General features: G+C 41.7%; 1 protein-coding gene across 1 annotated transcript in view; it reads left to right on the top strand.

Annotated features, from left to right (window-relative positions):
• Positions 1–12107, top strand: part of Usp20-33 (Ubiquitin specific protease 20/33) — a 348425-nt gene that overhangs the window by 92443 nt on the left and 243875 nt on the right. Inside the window, exon 4 of the mRNA XM_067150436.2 lies at positions 9792–9999. Coding sequence (XP_067006537.1) covers positions 9792–9999 — 208 coding nt within the window. The remainder of the gene's footprint in view (positions 1–9791; positions 10000–12107) is intronic.

The following is a 12107-nucleotide window of genomic DNA, read 5'->3' as shown; positions in this document are numbered from 1 at the left end:
GAGTACAAGATGAAAATAAATAAGTGCAAAACATAAGTAATGGAGTGCAGTCAAACGAAGGCAGGTGATGCGGGAAATATTAAATTAGGAAATGAAGTTTTAAAGGAAGTAGATGAATGAATATTGAATTTTCACGACCACATTGTAATCGAAAGCGACTTTCAACCTATTAGGTCGTGTTACGTACATATAGTATGTGATGAAGAGATGTTAAGTACAGAACAAAAATGGCCAACCAGACACCAGTGGGATCCGAACCCACAACCTCCTGATTTCGCGTTGGTTGCTCTATCAATTGAGCTATGGTGGCCTGTTGCAGAGAGAGCAGAGATAAAGCAACTGTTCAGACCACCTCACACAAGCAACACAACAGGACCTCCTCCTAACGTCTAAAGGACTTCAACACACCCACCAGCCACACACTACATCTTTAATCCAGTGAACGCTCTTCAACCTGACACTGAATAACCTCAAAAAGCTCCACAACGAAATAACATACAACAAGTTTATACGGTCACGTATTAATCCGTTATCTAACAGATCTTGATCAAACTCTCTAACAGCATTCTCGCCTTTCCACTTGAAGACACCTAAATACTGATGCTCATTCTTCTAAGGAGTGATACTAATCTATAGAATATTTAGACCTCCAAAAAACATAAGCTGAACATGTTTCAATGTCCTACAAATATAAAAAGGTATATTTAAATGCTATGACTTCAATAGACTATGCCATCCCAGCCTCAGCATTTTCTCCATCTGACAGGATATGAATAAGACATTCCATTGAAACTTCAAGACAAGTTCAACCAGTTCAGTTCCAAAATGTACCATAAGTTTGTATATATATTATGTAAATTGTTGTAAAAAATAATGTTTAAGAATAGTTCTAGCGTATTAATCTCCAATAAGTTGTAAAAATGTACAGATGATTTAATTCCACTTGCAGCAAGCCGTTCTCATTACCGACATTATGAAAGTTAACAGTCAATATATTCCATTAAATGTGAACATGAGTAGAATGTCACTTTAGAACTTAAAAACATGGACGGCTTAATCACTCCTTTGCAATGTTATATAAATAATATTGACTATGATTAATCCTAAAATAGCACCCACTCAGAGCTCTGACTTGGAGATAGAATTAATGGCTGATGATGCCTGCTATGCCAGGCAAAACATGTACCATACTCAAAGTTAATGTAATAACATTGTTATAGTCATAAAGACTTAACCAGTATTGAATAGATGGTTTCAATAAATTAATGTTCAACATTTAATAATTGATTTTCAATACGGTCAAAATGAAAATAATCACTTGTAATGGATAAATTGATGACGACTAAGTGAGGAAAATTAAAACGAGATGTTATTTTTGGAACCTGGAATGTGCTAAGCCTGTACCGAGAGGGAGCCTTTAGGAATCTGAAGGAAGTTTTAAAGAATTATAAGGTGTTGATTGCTGCACTGCAAGAAATCAGGTGGAAAGGTGCAGATATTATGGACTCGAGAAATTACACCATCTTCTTCAGTGGGGGTGAGAAAAACCATCTGGGAACAGGATTCATGGTAGTAGCAAATGATGTGAAGCAAGTGATTCTGGGATTCAAACCCATGAATGAGAAACTGTGTGCCCTACGCTTAAAGTTCTCCCTGTTTAACATAACAGTATTCTGTGCTCATGCTCCTATGGAAGACTTAAGCGAAGATGTGAAAGATGAATTCTACAGTGTACTTGAGAAAGAATATGATGCAGCGCGAAGACATGATGTTAAGATTGTTCTCGGAGACATGAATGCTAAAGTAGGAAGAGAAGAAGCATTTAGACCAACGGTTGGACTGCATTGCATCCACATGGAAAGTAATGATGACGGACTTCGGCTCGTAGACTTCGCAATAGCACACGAGATGACTGTCTCCAGTACGTATTTCCCATGGAAGAATATTCACAAGGTAACATGGAAATCCCCCGATGGAGAGACAGAGAATCAGATTGATCACGTTCTTATCGACCGAAGACACGGGTCAGACGTTGTGTACGTCAGGACAGGGGGGGGGGGGGGGGGGCAGATGCAGACTCGGACCACTATCTTATGATAATGAAGTACAGACAGAGAATAGCCAATATCACGAAGACACAGGGAAAGAAGTCTTTGAAGTTTGATGTACAGGCACTGCATAGAAATGACATGAAGAAGGAAAGCTGTAGGGAAGTGGTTGTTGAAAAGCTCAGAGGTCGAGAGCAAGAACTAGAAGGAGCTACAGTGACTCGGCAGTGGAAAGTATTACATGATACTTTGAAGAGTGCAGCCGCAGAAACGGTGGGATTTCAGAAACCTGTGAGGAGAACGGAATGGTACGATGACGAGTGTCAGGCAGCACTCTTAAGGCGTAATGAAGCAAGAGAAAAAACACTCCAGCGAAGAACAAGAGCGAGCACTGAGAGATTCCAACATGCTAGACGAGAAGCGAAGAAGGTATTGGGAAGGAAGAAGAGAGAGTGGGAAAAAGAGAAGCTACAACAGATTGAGGAAATGCAGAACAGAAAGGCGGTCAGAACCATGTTCCAAGGAGCTAGGGAAATTAAGAAGGGATTCCAGCCAAGGACAGAATGTTGTAAGGATAAAGTAGGCCGCTTGATTGGAGATGAAAATGGAATAATGGAAAGGTGGGCAGAATACTTTGAAGCCCTTCTGAACCCTATAGAAGAGAAAATCCAGGAATCGCAAGAGCAGGTGGGAGATGGTCAGTTGGTTGTAGATGGCGAGGAGGAAAACGTGCCGGAAGTGGCCTCAGAAGAGGTGAAGGAGGCAATATCCCTCATGCATAATAATAGAGTGCCAGGAGAAGATGCAATTCCAGCAGAGCTTTTCAAGTATGGTGGTGAGAATGTTTGTAAGAAGCTACATAATCTCATTTGTGCAGTGTGGGAAAGTGAAGACATACCAGAGGATTGGAACCTAGCGGTCATCTGCCCCATCCATAAAAAGAACGACAAGACGGTATGTAGCAATTACCGTGGGATCTCCCTTCTCAATGTGGCATACAAGATCTTCTTGATTAGAAGCATATGCAGAGAACAAACTGGGTGAATACCAGTGTGGATTTCGACGGAACAGGTCAACAGTTGATCACATCCTGTCATTATGACTAATTCTGGAGAAGTGCTACGAATATAACGTCAGCGTGCATCATCTCTACGTTGATTATAAAGAGGCCTATGACAGTGTCCATAGACCCAAGCTACGAATGGTGTTGGAGGAAATGCAGGTGCCAAGAAAGATCATCAATCTTGTGGAAATTACATTGAGGAATACCAGAGCTAAAGTGAAAATCCAGGGGAGGCTGACCAGGGAGTACCCAGTGCGAAGAGGGTTTAGGCAGGGAGATGCTTTGTCGATGACCCTCTTCAATCTTTGCCTGGAACATGTCATTAGGAAAATACCACTGAACCCTCGGGGTACCATCTACAACAGCTCGCTTCAGTATATGGCATTTGCGGACGACGTCGTCCTTGGTAGGAACACGAGAGTTGACGGAGGCACGACGGTGCATGTGTGAAAGTTCGAGACACCTGGGGCTGAGAATTAATAATGAAAAGACGAAGTATATGATGAGCACGAGGGAGAAGGGAAGGTTCCAAGGGTTGAGAGACCTGGAATGGGAAGAAGGAAAGCATGAGAGAGTTGCAGAATTCAAGTACCTAGGTGTCATGGTAACGGGAAAACAACTTAGTCAGTGCAGAGATACAAGCACGCATCTGCATTTCACAAACTATTGAAGTCCTCCAGTCTATCTAGAAGGCTTAAGCTCACTGTGTACCGCACCATAATACGGTCAGTAGTTCTTTATGGATGTGAAGCCTGGACGCTTATGGAATGATAAGAACAGGCTCCGAGTATGGGAAAGAAAGGTGCTGCGGAAGATCTGTGGGGCTGTATGTGAAGAAGGCGAATGGCGCATCCGAACAAATCAAGAGGTGTACCAGCTCTATGCTGCAGTAGACCTGGTTGCAGAAGCGAAGAATTGACGCCTGAGCTACTTGGGGCACGTGGTGAGAATGGAGGAGGAGAGGGTTCCCAAGAAGGCCCTCGAGCAACACCCTGAAGGCAGAAGGAGGCAAGGAAGTCCTAGGAAGAGATGGTGGGATGATGTCAGAGAGGATGTGCAGGTGTTGGGGATCCGGAACTGGAGGTGTGCGGCAGACAGAGATGGTTGGGCAATAGCTGTAGGAGAGGCCAGGGTCCTGCATGGACTGTAGCGCCAGGAGAGTGAGTGAGGTATCCAGGTGAAGGAGTCTTGTCCAGAATGCTCAGATATGGCCAAAAATTAAAGTATTGCACTTGAAATCAAATATGCGTGCAAAGCCTTCTGAAAAGGAATTTTCAAATGGCTACAGCAATTAGGAAATAATGAAATTAAAAGTGAAATAGGAAATTATATAGTAAGGGTTTCCAATGACTTCATAAGTAATGATTCATCGGTAAGTCACGTTTTCGGCTGTTGTATAGACTTTAATTCTTCAGCTTACTATAACAGAGCAGTTGTAAGTCCCTTCAATGAAGACATTCTTCACCTATTCCCAGGAAGTTTTAAGGAATACAACAGTGATGATAATCTGTCTTCAGATGAAGATGCTGTCACAGATATTATAAGCAGCATATTCATATTCATAAGCAGCTTATGAGAACTATAAACATGGCATTCGGTTTAGTAAATGGAGTGCATATGATAGAGAAATGTATGACAAAATTATAAAATTAGAAGTCATTAGAGGTGTTTCCAAGAATCAGGTAATTTATCTATCTAGGATTGATTTGGTGTCTACTGACAGTAACCTGCCTTTCAAATTTAAAAGAAGGCAGTTCCCATTACGTCTTTCTTTCCCTATGACCATTAAAAAAGCACAGGGTCAGAGTTTTATCAAAATAGCTATTATCTCTGTGCATTTTCAGCTATAGTCAGTTATGTGTGACATTTAGTAGAGTTAAATCTGTGAGGGATATCAAAATTAAAATTACACTAGTGTCCAAAAGTTAAGCATAAGTTATGAGTAAGCAGGGCAACAGGAAATAGACCGCACATTGCACAACATATGCACCTACCAACATTACGTGTTCGCTCTGTATAGGAAAGGAGTGTTCCCTGCTTTGACTAGCGGCGTAACTGCAAGGTAAACAAAGCCAGTGCCTGCGCCCCATATTCCCTCAGTTGTGTTTGCCCTGTCATAGTGTGTAGAGTGTAGCCTCGTGGTGAACGTGACAACATAATAGCACGACGACACCATTTGGACCCCGTTTTGCAGGGTAGAATATTCGGCCGCCTGGAAGCAGGCCAGACACAGACCGAAGTCGCCATATCCGTGAATGTGCCACAGTGTGTCTTTTCCAGGCTTTGGAAACAATTTTGCGACACAGGAGATGTTAGTCGTAGGCCAGTACCAGGTCGACCAAGGGTAACCACCCCACAGCAGGACTGATATCTGGCCTTAACCGCCCAACGAAGTTGGAGTGCACCTGCAAGACAATTGTTGGCGGAGCTTGCAGCCATCTCAGGGGTGGCCATTTTTCCCGGCAAAGTGTACCGGAGGCTCAGAACAGCAGGGCTCTTTGCCCGACGTCCAGCGGTGTGTGTCTCGCTCAATCCAACACAGAGACGGACCCATTTACTGTGGAGCCGTCAACATCGAAACTGGACCATGTGAATGAATGGAGGCATGTGCTCTTCACAGATGAATCCCGCTTCAGTTTGCAGAACGATTTCTGTCGCACATTAATCTGGAGAGAACCGGGTAGCCGATACAACCACAGGAACGTGGAACGGGACCAGTATGGTGGTGGTGGTGGTGGTGGTGGTGCCATGGTGTGGGGCGGCGGCATGTTGAATAGCCGTACGGACCTGCACATCTTCATGGGTGGTCCGAGGAACACTGTTAACGCTCGGAGATACAGGGATGAGGAACTGAGACCATATGTTCGACTCTTCAGAGGTGTGGTTGGTCCAGACTTCCTCTTAATGGACGATAATGCCCGACTGCACCGCGCTGCTTTGCTGGATGAATTTCTGGCTGGGGAAGACATTCATAGCATGGACTGGCCAGCGAGGTCTGGGGATCTGAATCCTATAGAACATGCCTGGGATGCATTGGGGAGGCGAATTGCATCAGCCTCCACCAAGGACCATCCAAGACCTTCGCATTGCCCTTTCAGAGGAATGGGAGCGACTGCCACAAGAGCTCTTGGACCATCTGATAGAGTATGCCATATCGCTGTAAAGCAAGTGTGGCTGTTAGGGGTAAACATACACCCTATTATCAGCATATTTTGTTGTGAAAGACATTGCCAAGTTTTGTTAGTTGTTGTCAAAGCTGTACCTTAGCTATCGAACCTTTCTGACACTTTTTTTTTTTTTTTGACAAGTTGTGTGACGTGGTGTGTGATTCAGCTTCAGTTTGTTTAGCAATCCGTCTGACATTCCTATCAGGTGGTATGACCTCTTTTAGTGATTATGCTTAACTTTTGGACACTAAGGTCAGTACCCCGAAACTGAAGGGTATTTCACAAAAGAGATAGTTTACAATGAAATACTAAAACCAATCAGTGAATAGGACAGTCAAATGCAATCGTTTACAGTGAACTGTAGCCTACTTTATTACAGTGATTAAAACATGACTGTTACAAGCAAGCACAAGGAGATCGTGATAGGGCAGTTGCCAAGGCTCAAAAATTCAGTATGTATGGACACAGTGGGAGTGTAAGTTAAATAAATGGTCTTCCGGAGTTCAGTGTATTTTCCGTTACTTTTCTCATGCTTCCTTTATCATCCGTTTCATTTTTAGTCTTTGTTCGCAGCAATTGCTGCGACAGGCCACTAGTTCATTATAGCCAGTGGAAAAAAAAAAAAAAAAGTATGTTACTCAGCCCTTTCCATAGCGTTGTCATCGCTGTCAGATGATTTAATTGGCATAGAGAACCTGAAAAATTTGACCTGAATGAGTAATTTATATTTCCAATATAAATGGTCCATTACTGGACATTATAAATTTTCCATCCATCTATATATCTGATGGCAGGCATCAATTTTTGTAAAAGTGACTAAGTCTCTTATTGCATTGGGACTGCCTGTGGCTCCAAGTAGCTTATGCAGTGGCCTCCATTATATGCGCTAGCCATGCATCTTGGTAGTTGTGCTAGTTACCAACTGATGAACCCAAATTGGCACACTGGGGCGAAATGATGGCAACCAAGAATGAGTTAGCTGGAAAATTTATAATGTGCAGTAACGGACCATATACTGGAATTATCACTATCAGAGCTGTTCACGTTTATTACAATCTGTTCAGTAACATCCTCTGTTAGACTATGTCCCACATTCTTTTTTCTTCCATCTCAACGTATTTTACACACATTTTCCAACGTTAAGGAGTCTAGTTCGATCCCTTTGAGCAGCAATTTTCTTTCTTCCACAGGGGTGAAAGTTTTGTTGTTCATGCCATATGGCTCTTTACTCGACTCCACATACTTTCGATGGGATTTAAAAAAAAGTGGCAAGGAGGTAATCTTAAAATTTGCCTTTCCAATTGCAATGCAGTAACGTCTATGTGATACGCGCCATGTGGGTCCTTATATGCTGTGGGATGACATTAGGAAGTTCCAACTTGACCTGGTTCGGTTCTTAAGCGATTCCCTTCCTGTCCAGAAATTTAATTATATCTCCCTTTCTCCAGGATTGATTTGGGAAGTTTTTCAATTCTAACCTAATGGTAAGGTTGGCTTTAAGGCGAGTAATAAAGTTCACAAACCGTTCTGCGAATACATCTCAATTCATTTCCTTGTGATAGTTTTGTGGATTTAGATTTGAAACATAGTAGCAGTCCTTCCCCAAAACCTTTCTCTTGCCGATATGCGTAATTATCAAGAATTTCCCCTTCTTCGAAGGATTCTTTAAGCTGCTGTCTCCCATTTCATGACACACAGACTACGGGTATGTTCACTGTGGGAGGTTCCCAGCAATTATCTGGGATTGTTCATTGCTTTACAACTTGAAAGTCAGATTTTATTTGAAAATTATTTCAAGAACATACTGTTCAAGATACTGAAAGGGCCGATGACCTTACATGTTAGGCCCCTTTAAACAACAAACAAGCAAGCAAGTTACTGAAAATAAATATTAATTTCTTGGAATAAATTGAAAGAATTTTAATTGATTTAGGGATAAAATATAGGAATTATAGAAATATAGAAATACAAATTCTAACATGAATTTAGGCATTTTTTTGGCTATATAAGACCACCGTTTTTAACCTTATAAGTACATGAAACATGCAAGTACCACTTCACTTTAAGTTATCTCTTCAGGAACAAAATACAGGGTGTCCAAGAAGTCCCCGTACCCCTAGTTTCATACGTTTGATATTATAGTGGAGTACTTACATATAAAAACTATGAATCCAGGGAATCTGTGTGTGCACCATCATGCCTTACACGGAGTTCTATCCGTCTCCAAGTCTTCATTGACATCTCAGGCGTTATGGAACGAAAGGCTTCCTCCACACTTTGGCGCAATTCTTCATTAGTCGTGTACCTTCGTTGAGCCAAACGGGACTTGATTATTCCCCATAATGAGTTCTTCTGGCGTGGTAAGGTCTGGGTTTCGTGGTGGCCATTTCAACAGGGCTGGAGATGTTGGTGAGCCATGGCCAATCCAGCGGCCTTGAAATTGTTCATCAAGGAACTCGCGCACCTGAGTAGCAAAATGTGCTGGAGCCCCATCCTGCTGTAACCACACATGACCCATGATTCCCTTGTCTTGAAGCTGAGGTATTAACCAAGATTGTAACATATGCCAATAAGATTTTACATTCACATACCTATAAAAATATACGGTCCGCACAAGTGACGTGATGATATCCCGGCCCATACCATAACATGACGGGGGTTCCTTTCTAACTCTTGCACATAATGAGGATTTTCCTTAGACCAGAAAACCACATTCCTCCTTTGTGAACTGCGATATATCGCACATTCATCAGAAAATAACACACTTGAGCGAGACACGGCAGTTGGGAATTGTTCCAACAAAGCATGGCAGGTTGCAACTCGTTGCTCTATGTCATTGTCAGATAATTTATTCACATGCATCGGCTTAAATCCTTTCATTTTCAAATCTCTTTCAATGTGGTCATGCATTGTTGACTGCGGTACTTGATGTTCAGCTGCTCTTTTGCAAATGGATTTCAATGGAGACTGCTCAATTGATTGAGCGACGGCGGCACACGTTTCTTCCCGCGTCTTCTTATGTCCACTACTCAGCCTGTCTTTGACACTGCCTAAAGCAAACGCACGTTTCTCCCAATCAAGCAGAGTAGCTTTACGAGGTGGGGGTTTACCAAAGTGATCTCTAAATGCATTCATTATCACTGTCATTGTTTGCCCCGTATGTGCTCGTTTGTGCACCCACACACACGCCACTAATCGCTTCTCAACAGTGTAGGTGTGTCCGCTCACGTCCGCCATGACTTAACAACTGATATGAGACTGACAGCAACGCTAGCAGCAGGGATACCAATACCAATAAAACAACTATTGAATTCCCCAATTATACAGACTCAATTGTCCATACCATAATATAACAAAATAGTAATATGAAACGTATGAAACTAGGGGTATGGGGACTTCTTGGATAGATACCCTGTAGATTTTTTGCCTAAAATCAGAGGTCTAGTCATGACTTTTACATTAATGCAGAATTATTGTTATTGACTGGTTTAACTATTATCTGTTTCTTTGCAGAGTTACCGTAATCACTGCTTGCACCTGAACCTGTCTACTATGCGAGTATGGTGTTACAATTGTGAAAATGAGGTGTTTCTGGATCACTCTGATTCATCTGCTGTTAGAGCAGCTATGCCAGCTGTCAGATATGGTCCACCCACATGTATGGAATCTGGAGACAGTAGTGATAGCGAAGACAGCCGGGATGATAATGGCAAGCCAAGAGGTATTATTAATTCTTTCTTTCTGTCTACCTGTGAAATAGGAAGTGTTCTAGCCTATTATATATTTTAAAGAAGTTCTAAAATGATATGTATTGAATCTGGATCCCTTTTTGAGTTCGTTTTCATCTTTACACCATAGTCATTTATCATGTTTGGGTTATTCCATACAAAAAAACATCCAGTGTGTTTGCACATCTACAGTAGACAGTATTAATATTTAGACGGGTTACTTACCAGCAGGGGTGGGTGTGTGTGTGTGTTATGATTAGTGTAGTTGTATAGCTGCTAGCTTTCCACACAGATGACTAAGGTTTGATTCCTGGTTGGTCTTGGGTGGAGATTTTCACCTGAAAAATCATGTGGTATCAGGAAGGGCATCCAGTCACCTGGCAAATCCAAAATGACCAGCTGGCTCCAGTAACCGTAGAAATTCTTGAGATAAGCTGAAGAAAGTTTCATACTAGCATAACAAGACTAGCTGTAAGTTGGTTTTACTTTTCTCTTTTTGTTAGTGGTCATTTTTCTGATGCATTTGACATTCTTCTCCTGCAAAGTCGTAGTCTTCATAATTATTGTTGTGGTTATTATTGTTGTTGTTGTTGTTGTTGTTGTTGTTGTTGTTGTTCTGGAAATATTGGGGATTACAGTGGTGTAAGAAGGTGCTAGGGTGAATGGGCAGACAAGGAAATGACCAGAGCATAAGTTAAAGCACTAAATTTTGAAATTGTATTTCTTTCAGTCTTTTTTCCCCCCTTAACATTTGATAGGTAGAAAATCTGAATAAACAATAACAACATAATAATGAGCTCATCAGCTCCAACAACGATGACTTAAAGTCCAAAAATCCGGTACAAAACTAGAGAGAATTATCAGCTTGACAATATAAGATGGATGAGCATTATAGGTCTGAAACAGGTACACTAATTTATAAGAGCATGTTTGCTCCACTAACTTCCATAGCCTAGGAGTCTGAGCTCCAAAATTAATACAGTCCAGCCTCTCAGAGGCATAAATTTCTTCAGCGCACAAGGATATACCTGACAATCTTCAAATGAGGTATTTACAGTCACTTCTGCTCAACAGTTTTTCATTTTCTCTTCCAGAAACATAAACAGGGACAATGAGTGACCATACTAAATGGCCATAATGTAAAAAGAAAAAGGTTAATAATGATCGGCCAAAAACAAAATGCAAGGAGACAAAAAAACTGCACTCCTTCTAGAAAACACTTAAATCCCTAAGTGGGCTTATGGCCCTAAGATACAGGGGCTAAGCCTATTCTACGTCGGGTTGACTAAATGAAAAACATTAAATACCAAAATAGTGTTAAGAATTTTAGAGGTTAAGAAGCTTTAGTCACCACATACCAAGTTGAATGGGAATCAACAGAGAGTAATCACTCTTTGTTCCTTTACATTACATATTTCCCAGTAGGGAATAAAAGAGAGTCCTTAGACTGACCAAAAATTTTACATTTAAACCAGCAGGTTTTGTAAATTTACAGAAAATAAGAGGTTTGAAACCTTCCCCTCAAACTATCCACTGGAGCTATTGCATGTTAAGAAAATTCTGCCGTTACCTTGAGCTCCTGGGCCTTCCGAACGCTGACCTGCGGCCCCTGCCCCCTTACTACATGCCGCACACAATAAACTGGAGCGATGAAGGTGACAATACGGACTTAAAGCGCCCATCTTTTATATCATCTCGACAGGAAGTTTCCAGAACTCTTTCCAGATAGGCTGGATGCCTGTACACACCCCCCATTTTAATTGGCTAGAGAAAATATTCACAAAATTTCTGATTGGTTGATAGATATAGGAGATTGAGGGGGTCAGAAGTGTTGACAACTTTGACCCAAGAACAAAATCTTCATTATCCAACTGTGAAAATTAACTGTCCCTTCATAATTAATTGTCCTTAATCCCTCCAGAGGGGGCACTTAGGCTGATGGTATGTATGTGTGTGTGTGTATGTATGTATGTATGTAATGTATGTATGTATGTATGTATGTTCAGTCCGTCAGTGCTTCTGCTGGTGGGATCCTCAATAGCTCTGCCATCAGCTGTCATAGATGGCCTAGGCATCACTGAAGAGGCGTACTAGGGAAATG

This window comes from Anabrus simplex, chromosome 6, assembly GCF_040414725.1.
Source record: "Anabrus simplex isolate iqAnaSimp1 chromosome 6, ASM4041472v1, whole genome shotgun sequence".
NCBI lineage: Eukaryota > Metazoa > Arthropoda > Insecta > Orthoptera > Tettigoniidae > Anabrus > Anabrus simplex.
The sequence above is the reverse complement of the archived record's forward strand: the minus strand, read 5'-3'. Positions and strand labels throughout refer to the sequence as shown.